Below are 20864 nucleotides of genomic sequence, written 5' to 3'. Positions count from 1 at the left end.
TTAAACTAACATATTAATTAAATGCATTAATTCTAACTTAAACTATAAAAAATTTAAGGAGTTTGTGACGTCGAAAAGTAAAAGTGCAAGTAATATGGGACGGAGGAGTATAATTCATGTCCAACCCCAATTAGTTTGAGGTCTTTTGGGAGTGACCAAAAATAAATCCGTGCGGCTGACAATGGACAATATCAAACCGATGTTCGATACGATATCCTAACGAGGAACATATGCAAGTGAGATCTCGTTAGAATCCTTATGAAATTATCTTTAATTTGATATATGTTGTGCGAAAAAATAATTTAAATCGAGAAGGTTATATGCGTTTTAAAGTTACAAGATATTTTTCAAAAGTTATTTAGAACTAATTTGTTGTAAAGTGACCTTAATATCCTTATTGATATTTCTTGTTGATTGCATTGACATTTTGATACTAATGATTTAAACTCTTAATTTGAATATATAAGAATATTATTTAATTGTAGTCAGCAATTTGGTATTGAATTAACAATATAATATTATAATATTACGTACATAGTAGTATATCAATTATAATTATCGTATACATTAATCGATGATAAGTTGAGCATAATTACAACTATAATCGTCGTTGGAAACAATCATCGTGACCTAGTTTCATAGGAGGTCAGTGATAGGGACGCGTGTAGCATATATGACTGGAAAATCTACAAAACCAAATGTTTTCCATTAAAAATTAGTACTAATTTTTAACAAAATCACATATTAACCGACCATTTAAGTTTAAAAGTCATAAATTCAAAATTTAAGTTGAACTTAAACCATTTTATTTCATTTTATTTTTCTTTTCTTAATTGTAAAATAGGAGTACGTACTACTCCATAGTTATGTTTTAAATTTGAAATACTTGTAAAACCATAAATTGTAAGTTTGTGACTTTTAGTTTTATAGTTTCCATCTACCCTTAATTTAATTTACACATTCTGTTATTGCTTATTTTTATATATATTCAAATCAAAATTTAAAATTTAAAAAGAAAATGATAAAATAAGCCGGTTATAATTCAATCGAACGGCCGGTTAACAAGTGGGTAAGAGCATTCCCGTGGGGACGGACTTCCCAAAACACCTCCCATCACGTCATAAGGACTTCACATAGCCTTCCCAGCCTTGCCACGTCATAAGGACATCCCATAGCCTTCCATGCACAGTGGCAGACATCCCATAGCCTTCCCGACGGACTTCCCGCAATAAAAAAAATCCACAAATGCACCAAATTAAACAATTTACAGAATTAATAAACAATGTACGGTATTAAAATTTCGGCACGAATATGGAGAAAATGCAACTACTTTATTTTAAAAAAGTACATAATTATTTTTGAGGTGTCGGGAACTCGCCTCGGCTTCGGGGAGTTCGTGGGAACCGCAGCCTGTCTGTACTCGCCGAGGCGTTGATCTTCGTCCGCTTCGGCCACCCATCTTCAACACCCGCCATAAACTTGGGGAAATTCTCCACCTCAAGATAAACCTCCCATTATTTGAACTCCCGAACCCCCTTCTCACGTCGGGGTACTCGGGTGAGACGAAGCTTCACATCTTCGAAGGTCATGCCGTGGTTGCCAACCGGAGGTTGTTTTGGTAGAGGTCGACAAATCGGCTGATTGCTTCTTCGCCGCTCCCACTGTTCGGCACTTGCTCCGAGTGAGCCTTCCGTCGGCCGGTTTTCAATCGAGGTAGCTTTGGCTAATGCGGTACTACATTCTATTGATGACCAGTTGGACGAGACATATGGATCCTCGACTACACGATCCATGCCTTTACCGCGCGACGCTCTCGAATGCTCCAGCAGTCCTTTTTTCCTGCCGCCGCCTTCCTCCATCCCCGCCCCCTATCGGTCGCTACATGCGAGGTAGTCGCCTTGCTCTTCCCCTCCTTCGTGTCCTTGCCGGTGGTGCTCTTGGCTGCGTGGCTGGCGGCGTCCAGGACGAGTCTCCGGGCGGTACGAGTCTCCGCGAAGTACGGATGGGAGAATCACTGCACAATAAATCCATATAGGGACGATACTCATTGTCCCCGGACGGTTGAGGACACCGCCTGCTCCTCCGCGGCCGGTGGATCCCTGTTGCGGAGGGCATCATCCCGGTTGCATTTGGGGCATCATACCCGGCGTTTGTTGCATTTGGGGCATCATCCCCGGCGTTTGTTGCATTTGGGGCATCATCCCCGACATCGTTGCATCCGGGGCATCTTGTGCATCTAGGCGTCATCATCCCAGGCATATTGTAGTACCGGGCATCATCCGGGCATATTGTAGTACCGGCATCATTCCCCTATTTGGGGTTGCTGCATCATCGTCGACATTCCGGGCATCGGTGCACTTCCGTGCATTTCCCCAACTCGAGATGGAATACACGGCAAGGGAATATTGCAGTTTGTGACTCGCTCGTGACGGGGAATCACTATCGTAATGAGACATATTTCGCGAGAAGAGATGAATATAGAGAGAGATAGAAACTTGTTAACACAAGTGGTGGGAATGAAATGAAGTTTAACGAGCCGTATATATAGAGTTTGGAAAAAAATTAAAAATATATCCGACGCTTGCATGCCACGGCAGATGTCCGTAGCCTTCCCGACGGACGTCGCGCAATCGCGAAACTCCGTAAGTCTGCACGGGACGTCCGCTCGCCTACCTTCCTCTCCCAATGGCGAACGTCGCCGCGAACATCGGACACGCCGGTCCGATGCTCGCGGACATCCGCCGATGCTGATGCTCTAACATCAATTGATATACTCTTAACCAACTCAATTAAATTATCAAAAACTGGATATAAACCAATTTTAGAAAGAAAAAGTAAATATTTAATTGATTTAATAGCTATTCACCAAAGCAGGTAAAAATGTGTGATCGGTTGACATCTGTCAAAGCAGGATGTAATCAGCATTAATTTTCACCCAAACACTGTCAAAGTAATTATGCTCAAAAACTGATCATCGATTTCAGAGTAATTACATTCAGACAAGGACAAGCTGTCAGGACGCAAAGAAATAAAAATAGAAAAAGAAGAATATAAAAGGTGTGTGGAAGACAACTCTCGGCTCCCTCTTGGTGGATTTTCATATCACCTTCCAAAGGCAACCCTTCTCTCTCTTCCATTCATCTCATCATCATCTTTCTCCCAACAAATTAAGGAAATCTCTGGGCAATTATTTCATCAGGAGCACCCTTGATTGCTTTCATGGCTCTTGAGAAGAAGACAGCTCGGGATTTGCAAAAAAAAAAAAAAATTGAAATTTGGGGTTGATAAGAAATTAAGAAGCCATGGATGCTAATTCTTGGGCTACTCGTTTGTCTTCTGCCTCCAAGCGCTATCAATCTGCTCTTCAATCTCGATCTGGTAAATCCTTCTTTATGTCTTGTTTGCCTCTTTTTTTTTTCTTCTTAAAAAAACTTTACTATTTATTATCTTCATCTGGGGTTCTTGTTAGATGCTGACATGATGTAGTCTTTGTTACATATTTGCATTGTGATGGGCCTCATTATTGTTGGTGGGGGTGATTTTCATTTCAAAGATTGCGTTTTTAATCTAGGGTTTGTTGAATTGGCTAATCTTTGTAATTCTCCAAAGATTTCATTTGATGTTGGTGCTATGAATTTGACTGTAGATGCATATGCTTGACTGTGTTTGTTTTCTATGTGGGTGTCGCATTTGTCAAGGAATGAGTTGCTTTGGGTTTCGATTTAAAGTTGAATGATGGATGATTTTTTTATGTGTGTGTTTGTAAAGTGAATTTTTTTTACTTGCTAAAATCTCACATCTGCATTTGTGTGTTGTTCTTTAACTTTTGGGGTTTCTGGTTGCTTTTGTATTATCTATAGGATTGAAATGGGATGGCTTTGATGCAGAAATGCTCATGGGCTTTGAGGAGATTGACATGGATGATGATATAAGAGAATATCCATGCCCTTTCTGTTCGGACTATTTTGATATTGTGGGACTCTGTTGCCACATTGATGATGAGCATCCTATAGAAGCCAAGAATGGGGTGAGTCCTATCATATCATTGTACAGTTACGGGTAAAAACTTTGGCATTATTTGAAAATTTGGAAGATCTACCTCGTGTCTGGTACAGCATGGTTCCACTCTGCAAACTGCGAGACTTGCTAAGCTGAGGCTTATCTCACTAAATGTTCATTGGTGACTTTCTTATGATTTAATTCGTTTTTGCGAACACCAATTTTGAATTCCGTAATCTTGGCAGGACTTAGTATCCTCCAGATAGCTTAGGAGATTATACATACAACTTTTAGTTCTTTCCACATCACTAATTATGTCCTTGTGATCGATCTAATACCTGGTTATTAGTAGTACGAATTTATCATTGATTATATTCTCTTAAAACTTTGGTATACTAGTAGGTTATTTGCTTCAAAGCATATTCATGATGTCTATTCACATTTTCTCTTCACTGTTAGAAAAACTATTAATAACTCTATTCTTGCAGGTATGTCCAATTTGTACGATGAGGGTAGGTGTTGATATGGTAGCTCATATAACACTCGCAAGGGAATATTTTTAAGATATCCTTCTCAGAATAGTTATCATTTTCAACTATTTATTCTCTCGTGAAGCCATTACTTGCAGTTTATTCACCTTCCTTATTCTTAATAATCAGGCACACGTTTTATACTAGACATTAATGCTGCAAGACATAAAATTGGATTTTAAAGTAATAAAAGTAGCATTGTGCAGATGTTATTGCTAAAATAGTCAAATGGCTGTTTTATTTCTTCCTATAACAGATGATTGCATGCTATATTCCTTAAGTGACCAACTACTCTGGATTCCTTGACTATGTATTACATGCAGCGCAGAGAAAATCCCGAAAATCTGGTTCACATTCTACTCTTTCTTTGTTGAGGGGAGAGCTAAGAGAAGGAACTTGCAGTCCCTTTTGGAGGATCTTCCTGCATAGTTTCTTCAAGCAATGCAGCCCTGACCCGCTTTTGTCCTCATTTATTTGCCAATGGTTGAAGGGTTATGAAACGTGCCATCACACTCTTCAGCTGAGACGACAACAACCAAGAAAAGCACAACTGAATGCACTTCGGAGAGGTTAGTTGTTTTAAGTCATAGCAGTGTTTGCTCTGGTTAGCATTGCAAAAGATCCCTTATATGGCTATACCCTTGTTTCTGATACTTGCATCGCATTAGTGTATTTTATTGCTAAAGTATGTGGACCCAATAGAAGGGCTAAAGTAACATTCATCAATATGTGTATATTTGGTGCTAGTAAAATCTGATTACCCATAGAATGGACCTATTTAAACATTACTGCAAACTAAAATTCTGGGAAGGTTATGATTAGTTTTGAATATGATTCGGATCCTTTAATCAAATTCATCTCTATGATTGAATATATAAATATTCTTTGATGGATTTGTTACTAGAAATAGGTCAGATCATGGTTTTCATCCTTAGAGGAGTAATATTTTCTCTCAAGTTCTTTGGGTCTAAAACCCTAGATTATTGAGTGTGTTTAAAAAAAGCCCTGTGGGGGCCCTTGTTAAACATATGAGTTTGTATGATGCACTATTTAAAATTTTTGGGGGCCCTCTGGTCTTTCAAGTGTCATGAGTTTTGTGAAACCTAAACAATGGCTTAACGTTTACATTGTATTATTTTTTTTGGAGATCATAAACTATCATGAACTAGAACTTGAAAAAAAACTGTTCCCGTTGTTTGAGAGGTAACCTCTTTTTTTTTGTTCCCTTGGTTTGTCCCCATTCTGTTGCTAACTGATAATTTATTAAGATAAATAGTGCATAGGGGGCCCTTGGAGGGAGGGAGGGGGGGGTCTCAGGGGGCAACAATTAATTAATTTAACCTAGAAAGTCCAATCCCAGAACCATTTGGGGAAAATATCATCTAAACCGGGAACCCAGTCCCACCTAATTAGCAACAAGCAAATTCGGGCCAAACTACTGAAGGGCCTTTCACACAGAGATTCTATGGCTGTTCTTGAATCTATGAGGTGCAGGTTAGTGGGAACAATTTTGCCCCGACTAAAAATGACCATTGGATTAAACTTACATTGAAAAGTTAAGGACATGAGTCTTTGAAGGTGGGTTCAGTTTTACTATAACCTGTGAAACATGGAAAGTGAGAAGTAAAAGATTGAGTTTCATAAAAAAGATAACAAAACAAATTTGGATTCCCAGGCTGCTATTTTGTTTGTGTTTATATCCCCTTAAATTTAAAACTAGTTTTGTTTTTCTACTAACCACTGGGGCATTCATTTTTTGGTTTTGGGGAAATCAACTCGTCTTTCATCTTGTTGCATGTTGAGTCTGTATGGTTCTTAATCTCTACTGTTATGCAGAAAGCCCCCAAAGTGGTCAAAGATCAGGAGGAAAAAACAAGAAAGCGATTTTGTCGGGGGGCTGCTCTGTCGGTGATGTTCGATGATAATTCCAAGTCATAGGCGATGCAGTTGTGGGGGTCGGCGGGAAAGGGGCCCCAATTTGTGGCGACTATAAATGCATTGGCAGGGAAAAATGGAAAGTGAAATAAGTTTGTAGCAATAAATGTAATGTTTTATGTGAGGTTAGTTTGTAGGTCTTGAAGATTTATCATGTATTTTTCTTGTGGTTTCTGGTTCATCTTTGGTGAAGGAGAGATGTATTCTCGCATTATTATCTGATGATTTTTATTATTGATTTTTATTTTGATTTTCTTTTTCTTTTGAGGGTCAGACTCATTAGTAAAAGATGGAACCCCAAAATTAAGCTAGTTTTAGCCCAATAATTTATTTAAATTTTTTTAAATTTAAATTTATAAAAAAATTTCTGTTTTGAATTTTATAAAAAGGCAAAAAAAAAATAGGATTAGGAGTTAGGGAAAAAATTCACAAATTTAAATGTTGGATAAATTGGAAAATGTTTGAAAAATACAAGTCAATGAATAGCGCAGTGTACAGAGGCCTTTTTGGATCCCATAACAAATAACAAATGTGAGAAAATTACAATAAGTACCAAATATTGTGTGGACAAAATCGTAAATCCTATAAAAAGGAGGCCAAGTCACCCATCTAAGAATTTTGGACAGTCCTGAAAAAGCAATGAGAGCAAATAAGGGTCTACCTTTTCCAAAAGGGGTCTGCATTTTCTCTGGGTGTTGGTCCTTAAAAATTTGAGCGTAAAAATTCCAATGGAAGGTTGTTCATGTCCGAATTCAGCTAAAATCAGTGTGTAGAGATCCTTGTAATGTCCTTGAAGGTACTGTAGCCTGCCTCAACATCAAGTTAACCAGAAAGTAACTAACATTAGGTGCATGAAAATGATTTAGAGGTGACCACAGAGTATAAGCTCGTGTTCAATCAAAAAAGTTTTTAAACTCTTTTGGAAACTCAAGCCATTACATTAAAAAACACACAGCAGGAACACATCCATATAAATACATTGATTAAGAGTTAAAACATTGTATGCAAGCATATGCTGTTCTTGAAAATGATCTATAGCCATGATTTTTACTAGAAAAAACGGCTCAGTTCTCACCTCTGTAAATTTAAATGGCGGTGTGCTAGCATCAGCCCCAGTGTTTGATGTGGTACTGCAATGATGCAGTTGCTGTTGAACCAAATCCCGCCAATTCTTGCATTGATCCCAGCATATTCACTTTGTGATAGTCCACCAAAAGGGTGAGCATTCGAGGTAGAAGGTTGACTTTGAAGCACACCTCCCTCAAATTGCTTAATCTTGGAGAGAAGGAATCCCTATTGTACAATGAAGATGTGCTATAGTCAGTCAGTCTTCCCGGAAGCTATTTTGTGAAGCCATCCTTGGCATGATTGTGTTTTGAGTTGCTATGACTCACGACCGATTTGTGAACCTAAAGTATTGATTGCTGATGCTGAGGCCACACCATTATTCCCTTCAGCTTGCCGGCTTCTGAATCGATGTATCACTTGCTGTATCCGTCGCTCTGTCATGCAGAGTGAATGCCCCAGACCCAGAGGCAGGCGAAGTGGGTTGAAGATGCCCGATTGCATGCCTTGGTGATTGAGAGTGCCCGCTGACTTGACTCAATGGGGTGTCAGGTACGTATGCCTCATTGAGATCGAAAGTTTCGCGAACAGCACAACCAGGTGATGAGCCAACTGATAAATTGTTGCTTGGTCCATGATCAGGAGTAGAATTCAGAACTTGAGCATTTGAGGAAGCAAGGGCTGTTGGCCTACAGCCATCACAGTACCAATTTCCATCTGGCACCTCACGTCCGAGACCAACACAGTAAGTATGTGCAGGTGAGTCGCAGAGGTCGCAGAGAAGCATAAACGCATCATCCCCACCTTGCAGACACTCAGTACAAAGAACATTTTCGTATGGATCAAGATATCCCCTAAGCTCCTCTTCAGATGGCTGATAAACCTGACAGTTTTTTATTAAGAATGGAATAAGTAAGTGATAAGAAAGACAGTATTGTTTCTTGATCACATAAAGTTACAAATGTTTATCCTGATACCTGATCACGCTCAGGAACCGGAAAAACTGCATCCCTTAGATCATTCCCACCATCCGTTCGTGCAGTTCTACTGATGGTTGCGAACCTTTGCTTGCAGAGAGGACAGCAGATTCCACTTTCGACCATTCCATGATGCAAGCGAAACAAAAGTAATGACTGCAACAATTTAAAACTCCTTTGACTGTGTTTTTACCCTCTTCAGATAAACAAATCCCACAAACTTGCCTCACAATCTCAATATTCAAATCTACCACCTTTTGTTTACCCTTCCTTCCTGGGCGTTTCCCTTTACAGGCACTAACTTTTCCTCTTCAGTCATTTTCAAAGAGTTAGAGCTCCTTAAATTAGTGTTCGACCTTTTACAAAATTGAGTAGCTTCTTTAATCTGTTCTCTCTCTTCTTCTGATATTGTGTACTCATAATCAGATGATTCTGAGCTCACAACATCAACATCAGAATCAGAATTCACAGTTACAGTTGCTTTCTTCCTCCTGCCCCAACCCCACTCCTTGATTGCTTTCCTTTTCCTTGAAGCAGCGTTCTTATCTTTAAATTCTTTTGAAGGATTAGACCTATTTTTTCCTTAAAACTCGTCTTCTTACTGGCTTTCTACTGTTACTTTTCAAAACCTCAATTGGAGCAAATTCCTCATCATCAGAATCATCAGACTCATTATAATCATCATCTTCATTTTCTTCACTAAATGCAAGTTTATCTATTTCTTTAGATTCCTCATTATATGAATCCTCATACATCTCGGTTCTTGAAACTCGGGATTTCTTGCTTGGATTCTCATCAACAAAGTCATCCTTATCTTCTCGACGAAAAAATATAATATCATCATCCTCATCATCACAATCGTCTTCTTCACTTTTCTTTTGTTGCCTCACACTAGAAACACAATAATCATCATATTCCTCTTCCTCTTCCTCTTCCTCTTCACTGTCAGATACCTGTTTCTTTCTAGACTTCACAACCATATTTTTCTTTCTTGTCTGAAAAGATTTTCGCCCTTTTGGCTTGCCAATCTTCTTAGTCTTAACCTTCTTTTCTATCCACTCTTCTTCCTCATCATCAAATTTAAAACTCTCATCTGATTCATTCTCAGCGAGGAAGAACAATAGTCATCTTCAGACAAATGAAACTCTTCATCTTCATCCACCCTATAATCTTCATCAGACTCATCTGAACCTTTTTTCTCCAATTGGACTTTATTTCTCGTCTTGCGTTTGCAACTAACCTTGCCTCCCCTTGCCATCTGTTCAGGCACCCGCTATTAAACATTACGATTCAAAATTGAAACAGTATAAGATTCCATATGTAGATCATGCAACGCTGAAGAACCGATTCAATATAAAGTATTTGGCCAATAAGCTATACACAGGAGCAAGAAATGAGCTAATTAAACAGAAAGATCAATGTTTTCTCAGTTCCAATCCTTATATTTACCGTTTTACACCAATTAAAAAAATAATCCAGAAGATCGATCCCATTTCATTTCTACAATAATTCAGCAACATATGAGAATCAAATCACAAAAAAAAATCGAAATTAAGTCTCAAACTATCATATGCAGTCCAGATTCCCAAAGTGTGAAGACATCTCAGAACTAATTAAACCGATCTTATTCATCTCCAAAATGATAAATCCCCAAAAAAAACCCTAGATCGAAATCAATTCAAACAATTGTTACCCTTCAGTAATTTATTCAAGTTTCAATCAAAAACAATCATAATCCATCAGCAGAAACGATTTTAATAAGAAGAAAAATGATTGACAAGTTAACCCCATCTTCCGATCATATCAATTTCAACTGGTAGACTCAGAAAGGAACAATTACCGAATAAAATCGAGCTGGTCTTTGTCCCTCAGAAAAATTAGATGCGAGTCAAGCAAGAGGAGCAGGAAAAGTATATATAAATGGAAACGCTGAGGAAGTTCACAAGTTGTAGAAGAGAGAGAGGGTAGCAGAGAATGCTGTAATAAGCAAAAACTAATTTGTACACAGCAACTGCCTCCTCTCGCTTTTCCTCTCTCACGCCACACTTATTATATACAGATACGTTAAAAAGATTTAGAGGTAAAAAGTTAAACTTTGGAAGCAAGGAATTTATTACTAGTAAGTTTTGTTCTGCAATTAAATCACCAAGACATAATTCAACTTCAATTATATTTCGTCAAACTTTTTCGGCCACAGATTAAAAGAAATAGTCCAATGTTTAAAATAGTTCACAATTATTCTACATTAATTTTTTAAAACTAAATCCGATAGAATAGTAACAAATATTTACTATGAATTAAATAATATTGTCTACTTATATACCGAATTGATAATATTATATGTGCCTGAATTGTTTAATCATACAATTACAATGAAGAAATCTAAACTTATGGATTTTTAATTTTATTTTTTAAAATTGTCAGACGAACAATGATTTTACCAACTTTACAATTCTGACCAATTTACCCATTTATTCATATACTCCTACTTACTATTTTATACTCCATATATTTTTTTTGCCCCATTTATAGCACCGTTACAGACTAAAACTGTGTAAACTAACAAGGATAAGTATTTACAAACACTTCAGAATGATAAAAATAAATAAAAATATAAATTTATGAGATACCTATTTTGCCTCTTCTTATATTATGACTTACTGAATGTAAGGTTGATTCTGAAACATGATTAAGAGGATTAGTAAAAATATTAGACGAGGCTTGTCTTCCACGTTTCGGTTATAGCACCATACAAAACTAATTAAACTGCTAGAGCAACACGGATAATTTTCTATAAATACTATAGTACTTTATATTGATAAAAAAATACTGTATATATATATATATATATATTGTCTCATTATTATGCCTTTTTCTCATGATTACACATTTATTTGCTAATTCACTTCAATTGTGCATGTTATTGATCGATTGTATTTATGTGCAAATATTTGAGTAACTTAATTACGATCAAACATTCAAACTGGTAATCCAGCCAAAATTTGCAACGAATTGAACAAATAATACTCCTACTTAGGAAATTTCAATAATTTACTAAAATAGCAGATTTTGTATAGAGATTTTGATTTTGTTACTATATACATATGCCTAAACTTTTATGCCTGATAATTCATTGTTCGTGTTTGGGCCTTGGGATGATCTATTGTGCTACTTAAATCAAGGAAAGTTAATTTATTTGCAAACACATTAGAGGTTTTTATTCACTCATAAATAAGATATCATTATGAGTTCAGATAAAAAGAGAAGGTAAACTCTAATTATTTCATAACGGAAATAAAAGGAGTATTTTACTACTATAAAACGTTGCATACTTATTATTTAAGTACCGAATTTCTAAGTATGTACCGATGTAGTACGTATTTATAAGTCAAGTATTGATCATTGATCATTCATTGGGAATTTTCTTGATTAGTCATGATGCTTTTTTCTATAATCTTTTATTTTTCAAAACAATATTAATATGCTAAACGATCTTATTGATTAAGATCTATCTCAAATGTAAATTTTTAGTCATCACATGATTATATTTTGATGATGTTGACTAGAGTGAAGAGTCTAGTATTAACTATTTAGGTTAAAATTAAATGGGCAGCGATAAAATATAAATTTATATATTGTATAAATTCAAAATTCTTCAACACAACTTCAACATTGTTTCAATACAATATCAACACAGCACGTAAAATTTCAAGATTTTAATGTCAACACAAGTATCAACACAATATCAACACAACATCAATCATTGACTACCATTGAAATTCTGTTGACATTTTACTTTTGATGCTTTTTTGTGATATGTTGACATTTTTCAATGGTCTAAATCATAGTTTTGAGTTTATGCAATATTTAGAGTTTTCATTTGATCACATTCCCAAATCATAATATGTTAAACCGTCCAAAAAAAATATAATCTCATACATATCATGTACTGTAATTCATTATTACTCCTCCGTCCCTTAAACTTTGTCATATTTTTTTCATTTTCGTTTGTCCCATAAAATTTGTCACATTTCACTTTTTACTATTTTTGATAATAGACTTCATATTTCACTAACTCATTCCAACTCACATTTATTATAAAAATAGGACTCACTCTCCACTAATTTTTTCAAATTTTTTTTTTTATAATTTTTAAAATTCGTGTCCGGTCAAAATTTAACAAAATTTAAATGAAGAAGAGAGTATAAGGTTTGAGCAAATTGGGAGGAAGTTTAATAATTTAAAAAATGTGTATTACGGAAATGTCCCTACAAATATAGTTGAGGTGGTTCAACATAGTGAATTTTGTAATTAGCAGGTAGACCGAATCCTAAAAGTAAAACATTTTATTTTTTGACTTTTGGGCCCTACCCAGCTGTCACCACCAATCAAATTATGCACACAGCCTTGATTTCATATTGAATTATTAGATATAGACAGGAAAATTAATTTATTATCTATAATACGACTACTTCTACTTAGTAGTACTACTAGGATGTGTTCTTGTTTAACGGAAATTACTTAGATGCAGTGGCGGATTCAGACACCGGAAATTGCCGGGGCGAAATTTAATATTTTAAATATTTATAAATTTAATATTTAAATATTAAATATTAAATTTAATATAATTTTTAATAATAAAATAAATAATATTATATTAATATTTAAGTAGCACTAATTTCGTTAATAAAATATAAACATGTTTTAGCTTGCAAATATGTAATATTCATTTTAAAATATAAAATTATTGTAATTATTATATAAATATTCAAAACCATTGTAAATATTATATACAAAAGTGATATAAATGTAAATATTATATACAAAAGTGATAAGTAGAATGATAAATATTTAGATTTCAAAAATATATAAAATGTTTATTTTGTTACATGGAGAATAAGATGCATTGATCACAAATTATAAGTACTTTAGGAAAAAAAACCTTTAACACAATATTAAAAATGATTTTAACTAAAGAACAAATATAGCAACATAATACAAATTAGTAAAAGTTTAAATTTCATAAAGCATTTAAAGGTATTATTTTGCTAATAACAAGAAATATGAATTGATAAAATAAAAAAAGTAAAGAAAGGAAAACATATATTCTTGTTGAGGGTTGAATCCTTGACCTCTTAGTTAAAAATCCAACAACAAAATTATTGGGCTACTACATTTTATATGACATTTATTGAAAATAAATAGATTTCTACACTCCACGGAGGGGGCGGATATGCTATTTTCGACTTGATTGAAGAGAAAATTTAGGCTCTCCGAACGACCGGGAGGGGGCAACCACCCCCTTTTGCCCCCTAGATCCGCCGGTGCTTGGATGCACACATTAAGCCATTAAATTGGACGTATTTATATCGCTATTTTTTTTCTAAATTTGGCATACAAACATGGAAGGCTTAATAGTAAATACTACTTTTATCTGTCCATTATTAATTGTCACAAGTTAATCTTGCTCAGATTTTAAAAAATGTAAAGGAAAGTGAGTGGAAAAAGTTAGTAGGAAATAATTCTATTTTTTAATATTAATTTTATAATAAAATATGAGTTTAATGAATTAGTACAATGTGACATGTATTATTCAAATTAGTAAAAAAGTAAGTATAACAAGTATTGACGGACGTACTGAAAAGAAAACTAATGACAAGTAATGAAGAACAAAGATTAACTCCTTAGGGCACCCGCAAGTCTCGTCCTGGCGGGACGAGCCACGGGCGAGCTCATACTTACTCTTTTGTTTTAAAATTTTTTAAAAATTGATTTGCATGTGAATATTTTGTTTTTAATGAATTTTATATTTTAATTAAGTCAAACTTTTATATAATTAAGTTTTATAATAAATAAATTAATGTAATATGAATAGAAAATTAATAGTGGATATTGAATGGAAGAGAGAGTTAAAATATGGAGAGTTGCGGATACTCTTTTAATTAGTAGATGATGAAAACAGTAATGTGAATCCATAATAGTGAAAGAAAAAAACAAAGAATAAGAGATGGACAAAAGACAAATCGTGAATGAGCGTCTCCTTTTTAGGGAGAGCTAAATTAATGTTTGTTTGTTGAGTATTTTGGTTTCCCGTTGCTTTACACCTCATTCCTCACCTACATACATGTGTATGTGTTTGTTAGTTGTTGAGTTAAATGCTAACTAATCCTTTTTATTTGACCTTGCTGCAATTTAGACTCAGTTTTTAAAAATGTTTCGATGATACTCTAACCTTTCAATTCGAAATAATAAATAAGTGTATGTCCCAAATATCTTCATATGTATTGAGCTACCTCAAGTTTGGTTGAAATTTTTTAGGAGATTTCCGTGCATTATCAATATGTACCCTTGAGAATTTTGGAAGAAATCCATGTATTTTCCATCAATAATTTTAACGTTGAAGAAGTATAGATTTATTAATTGAATAAGATGAAGCATCACACTATAAGAAAGTTAATAAAAACGATTCATTTACTTATAAAGGAATGCATATAGCAATAAAAAAATATGCTTGAAGTAAAAATGAATAAGAAATAAATATAAAAAATATTTCTATTTTAAATATCTTAGTGTCGAATTACAAAATCTAAGAACATCCACAATGGAGGCCGCGTCTCAGCGAGCGGCGGGGGCGATTGTTTTTTTTGGGGGGGGGGGGGATGCAACAATAGGGACGAGTGGCAAGGGCATGTCGCCGGGGTGGGTAGGGGTCAATGTTTACCTTTTCTATTTCAAATTCAAAACTCTAAATACAATCATATTTTTCTTCATTTCATCTATAGTCTCTAACAAAAATCATCTCTCTACAAAAATGAATTTGATCCCGGATGACGATGTCATATTTGAAATGTACATGGAGGCATCGAGAGCCTAAATTAATGGAGACACTGAGAAAGTTGTTCTCTAGCTATTCCAAGTTTATTTTGTTGCAAAGCCCCATTGGATTGATCAAATATTCAAAGACAGGTTTTTTTAATGTTCAGGAGGCGGTTCCGAATGCGACAAGTGTTATTTTTTTTGTGTATAGCAGATACCCTGGCTGGTCGTGACGTGTATTTCCTGCAATGGCCAACAGATTTGGACGAGATAGTCTATCAATGCTGCAGAAATGCACGGTGGTGATTAGGCAACTCAATATGGCACCATTGTTCATATTTTCGACGAGCACCTCTATGTTTGTTAAACAACATGCCAATAGTGCTTGACTAAATTTTTGTCGTGGGATCATTGTGGCTTTTCAAGACACTTAGAGAAATTCAACTTGTCCACGACGCCCAGAGGTTGGTGGATATGCACGAGAGGATTCTAATCGATAATCTCCGACAACGTCACTCAGTGGTAGGACGAGCAGGGCAATCAACTGTCATAAACGAGCCCTCAATTCAAGGTGCGCCTCAAGATTTATGAGAGTTTGCATCTCAACATGCTTCTATGCATGAAGAACAAATCCATGATCACCTTCAAGACGACCTCATTGAATATTTAATTGTAGCTTGTATTTTTTATGAATTTTAGTGAAGTAATTTTGTTATTTACATTAATGTTATGAAATTTAATTTTATGATTATTTAAAATTAAAATAGTGAATAGTAGTACAAATTAATGTGAGAGAGATAGGGTTGTGGCCTACCTAAGGATTTATTCTTTCTCTTGTCTCTAGTGTTGATTAGCCCTTGTATAGATTTGATTGATAACCAAATGTTGAATGTCAAAGATACAAAATAAGAGTCCATTATTCAATAGACTTGAGAAAATAAAAGTGAACGGCGTCTCCCTTAATAAAATCTGAAAGGGACAAGGGACTTATTTATTCATGCCAATCAAGTGATAACAGTCAATAGAAAATTAAATCTATATGTCGATTGATTCAGTTTTAATACAAACTTCTTACAACAACACGTGCATCTATAAATGAATGAATTTTTTTTTTTTTTTTTAAAAAGAAAAAAAAAGTGCTCAACTAGGTGTTTGGCCTGACATGGATTCCTTCAACAATGAGTCCTCCCTTAAGCTGATGACCCTTAATCTCCGTGACAGCCATGGTTATGTTGCCGGTGTCAGCGGCACCTATAAAGAAGTCTCCGATGTGGATTTCGAGCCAGCCATCTTGTCTCTTAGAAGGGGCGGCTGGGGCGGTGTTGAGCCCTACCCTCTCCTTCATCTTGTGCAGCCTGTTCCCGTAGAAGAGGGCGTGCAGGGGGCGGTTGATGGTATCATCTAAAGTGGCGGTGTTGGTGGCCAGCAGGCGGTCCCCGGAAGCTATGAAGGTTTCACATGGTATGGAGTTGAGGCCGTATGCATCCTCGCTGATTTTGAATAATAGGTATGCGCCATAGTTGGTTTCGGGAGACAGTGCTTCGCTTCTTATCTTGCCCTCTATTTCGAGCCTCTCTGCCTCTTTCACCTCCCCCACCTTATCAAATCTGTACATACATACATTCATTTCTAAATATGTAAGTTTGTAACAAAAGAGATAGTACTAAAAAATACCTTGATTCTGGAATGGATTTCCAGGTCCAGTTGTTGTTGTTGCTGTGGAAAATGGAAAGGTCTGCTGCAGAAAGAATGTATGATTTTCTCCCTGTTGATATCTCTAATGCAAAGGCCTACACCATGATCATGGTATGATATGTATGTTAGTAGAGTAGTATTTCTTTGAATGGTGATGGAAAAGGGGGTCTAAGTATGATTACCTTTTTGCCATCATCGACAAGGATGGATTGAGAGAGGAGGAAAAAGAGGTTTTTGGTGGATGAGAAGTTGATTGGTGATGGAAGAATGGTATGGATATCGGAAGGCAAGAATTGGTTCCATACAAGGTTGGATTCAGCGGGATGTCGGAATTCCTTGGAGACGGTAAGAATTCTGCATACATCTGCCGGAGATGTGCCGGATAAAATCCTCGAAACGCAGTCTTCCGGCAGCTGCCTCCATAAGCATGCCATTTCAATATCTAACCAAATGCTTTGAGCTGTGTAATTAATAGTACTACTGTATGGAGTATTTATATATAGAGTTAAATGCAAGACTTTTCAAGGTCCACGGTTATGTCTAGCTAGTTGATAAACTATGTGCCTTAGTCAAAAGGGCTCATGGTCTACTTGCATCATATATAGACACACCTATTAATTATCGCATTATTTTGACAATTTGAAAGTTGAATAATGAACGATATTTCCAATCTTACTTATGTTATGATAATATCAACAAGAAAAGTAGACAAATCACGAAGATAAATTCTAGAATCATGATCCTAGAATAATAGTACTATGTCATAGATGCAATGAAGAATACTTCTGGTTTTCCACGTGATCGAGTTTGTCTCTTTAGGCCGGCCTCCTTCCTTTATTTTATTATTTAATTAATAAATGATGATTAGGAAATAGTCGATTTAATTAGGCATCAGTTAATTGGGACTGGAAGCTAATCATATGTAATGAATTAGCCCTTATATTAGTTACTAGTATTTGTTTGATTAGCTATGTATACATATGCATGTGGAGTAATTTGGTAGGGTTTAATAAAGTTGATAGAATTAAATAACCACTCCCTTCTTGTGTTTTAACTTTTAAGAATAATCCGCGTTTTGAATGTGAAATTTATGTGGTGACATGAATTAAGTCCATGGAACAACTTTGAAAGTAGTGTAGATGGAATTCACTTCAATTAACTTTTCTTTTTAGATTAAAGTATTAAACAGATAGTATAATCTTTAACTTGTTATGAGAATGTTAGCACGTCTTATTTGACCCCACCCACATTCATGGTCCATCAAACGTTCGCACATATTCACGAATCACAAGCAAGTACCTTTCAAGATTTTGACTAGCTTTTATTTCAACCATTCATTGTTTTGTTTGCCTTATGGCTTATGGCTTATGGCCGGGTGTCAATACCGCGTATGAGAATATGCAATGCAACCCAAGTTTGGTTCCTGATTCACTTGGATTTTACATGATTTTAGAGGGTAGTTTTACTTGGTTTTGATCATATATTGTGTACTTTGAGACATGGTTATAGCTACTTCTCTATTATGTTGGTATTTTGACCATTTTGTGAAGAATGTGTAGAAAAATGTACAAAATATGTGGATGTGCAGCTGCTCAATGTTCGAGACAGCTTATCTGGAGATTTTGAAGTCCGATTCGCATGTAATGCATACCATTCTCTTCGTCTTCGAAAGAGCTTCGCGTGGATATCTTAAACGTCTCAATCGGAGTTCGGTAGAAGAAGTTATGGCCGTTTTACCAAGACTGCACAGTGCAGTGACATAGCTGGCGACCCGCCAGGTTCGCATGCAAACGAACCTAGCGACCCGCCAGCATTCCACGAAAAAAACGCCGTAAGCAGCTGGCGACTCGCCAGCTTCGACGCACACCCAACCTGGCGACTCGCCAGCTTCGTCGGACAGCTTATTTCGGGCCCAAAGTCAACCCTAGGTATATATATGCCTAGGAAACGCCTCCAAACACAACTTACACGCCTTCAACCCCAAAAATACTACTTTTTCACCTAGGAAGAAGAGAAGAACGAGCAGAGGACAAGTATTCATCGCAAGATTGAAGACGAGACCTCCAATCCGCCCAATCCAATTCTAGGAGTTTCTACTTTTAGTTTTATTCTTGTTCAAACAATGTTTTTGAATATTTCTTTGAATTTGGGAAATTGGTTTACACTCATTGTTCCGGGATAAACCTTTTACTATTTCTAATTACCCCATACACTGGTATATTTTTAAAAAAATAAGGATAATTTTTTGCCCCTGGGGGGACAATTTAGTGTTACTATACCTAATACGTGAAAAAAATTTAAAGATTACTAATTTAGATTTTATTTGCTTTTTTTTTCTTTTCTTTTGAGTTATTCTCATTTTTGTTTTTTTTTTTTCGGTTGAGCTCCCGCCAAGGGGGAAACCCTTTGATTTTTCGACCCCAAATAAGCACCCAACCGGGGCGCCGAAACCCCAAAGGCGCCTTTTTTTAAGGAGAAGCCTGCCCCCCAAAACAATGGCGGCCCGAAGAGAACAAGTACCACATCCGTCCGATGCCCAACAACTCCATACAATTTTGGAGTGGTAAAACCTCAAAGAAAAAGGAACAACAAACCATGGTCCCCCAAAATATTACGCGGGGGGTGGAGACCCACCGGGAAACGAGGGATCGATGCCAATCATTTTCTCCCGGATTGCTAAATATGGCTGAAAGTTTTCGGGAAGGAAAAAAATCCAACAAGCATTTTCCCAAGTTTATTGGACGAAAGGTAAGCTTAATGGGGAGAATGAACAAATGGCAAGATTCCCTTTTTCCCTTTGAGAAGTGCTGGTTTGGGACAAAAGGGATGGGGTGGGATCTTTAAAATGGATGCCATGGTAGACTTTTTTTTGGAGAAATTTCCCCCTAAGTTCAAAAGGGAGGCAAGAAAATTTAAATTTAAGATAAGCCCATAAACAACCGGAAGAGGGCTGATTCAAGCACCCAAAGATCCCCCAAACATGGTCTAAGCCCCACCCGTCATAATTTTTTTATGGGGGATGACTCGGAGGAAAGCGTGAACGAATTGGGCCGGGAGAACTTTTGGGGAAAAATGATCCCAAGTGTTTGAGAGAGAGCTATTGATGGGAGGAATAATAAAAGAAACCGCTCGGGGAAAATTTTGTAGAAGAAGAGGATAGACAAGCTTCTAGCCTAGATTTTTTAACCATTGGGAATCATGGAGAGGAACCGGGGACAACCGGGGGAGGAGTTGAAAATGTAACTATGGCCCCGGGGGGAAATAATAGGAATTTAACAACTATCGCCCAACAAGGGGGGGGTAACTATAACCACTATGGAAAAGGTGCACCCCAATCTTTCAAGGGGAATCCCAAAACTCCAAACCCCCCCGGACCCGGAGCTAATGGAAGGCGGGGGCAAATTTCTAAAAGATATCTTGGCGACTGATTCGACTCCCAAGAAATGGAGAAAAACGACAAGTATATGGAGAACCAAAGGTTGGAAAAGTTGAGAATGACGGCAAAGCTTAATGTAAAATGAAGAGCAGACAACGAAAAAGGTCATCTCTAAGGGGGGAGCCCAACATCCCGGCCCAATTCCCCAGCCAAAAAAAAAATCCGGACCCGGGCCTACACTTGAGAGGTGGTAAAGCAAAAAGGTTTCCCATGCCAAAGGGGAGGAAGAAAAAACTAAGAAGAGCGAGGGGAAAATTCCGGGAAAGAATAAGGTGGACATTCGCAAAAAGCAATGCGAAAGCCCTCTCCCCCATTCCTATGAAAAAGGGGCCCCTTCCCCATTTTTGGGGGAAGAAAAAATTTTTGAAAAAGAATTTCCCCCAAATTTCGATTTTTTTAGAAGGTGCACAT

General features: G+C 36.4%; 2 protein-coding genes and 1 pseudogene across 2 annotated transcripts; 1 reads left to right on the top strand and 2 right to left on the bottom strand.

Moving 5' to 3' along the window:
• Positions 1-3045: 3045 nt before the first annotated feature.
• Positions 3046-5364, top strand: LOC125207844 (annotated as a pseudogene).
• Positions 5365-7862: 2498 nt separating this feature from the next.
• On the bottom strand, positions 7863-10453 carry LOC125206259 (FK506-binding protein 3-like). Its single transcript, XM_048105539.1, is given in 7 exon segments — positions 7863-8412; positions 8507-8613; positions 8616-8798; positions 8801-9088; positions 9126-9501; positions 9594-9779; positions 10347-10453. Coding segments are annotated over 6 exon segments (1620 nt in total). The 5' UTR covers positions 9765-9779; positions 10347-10453; the 3' UTR covers positions 7863-7917.
• A 5839-nt stretch (positions 10454-16292) lies between these two features.
• Positions 16293-20767, bottom strand: LOC125206258 (F-box protein VBF-like). The gene is made up of 4 exons (XM_048105538.1): positions 20632-20767; positions 17200-17534; positions 16997-17112; positions 16293-16929 (listed from the first exon to the last, which is right to left on the bottom strand). The coding sequence occupies exons 1-4, from the start codon at positions 20765-20767 to the stop codon at positions 16467-16469; spliced, it is 1050 nt and encodes a 349-aa protein (XP_047961495.1). The 3' UTR covers positions 16293-16466.
• Between the last annotated feature and the right edge of the window lie 97 nt (positions 20768-20864).

The sequence above is a fragment of the Salvia hispanica genome, chromosome 2 (genome assembly GCF_023119035.1).
Source record: "Salvia hispanica cultivar TCC Black 2014 chromosome 2, UniMelb_Shisp_WGS_1.0, whole genome shotgun sequence".
In the NCBI taxonomy this organism is placed as follows: Eukaryota; Viridiplantae; Streptophyta; class Magnoliopsida; order Lamiales; family Lamiaceae; genus Salvia; species Salvia hispanica.
The sequence above is the reverse complement of the archived record's forward strand: the minus strand, read 5'-3'. Positions and strand labels throughout refer to the sequence as shown.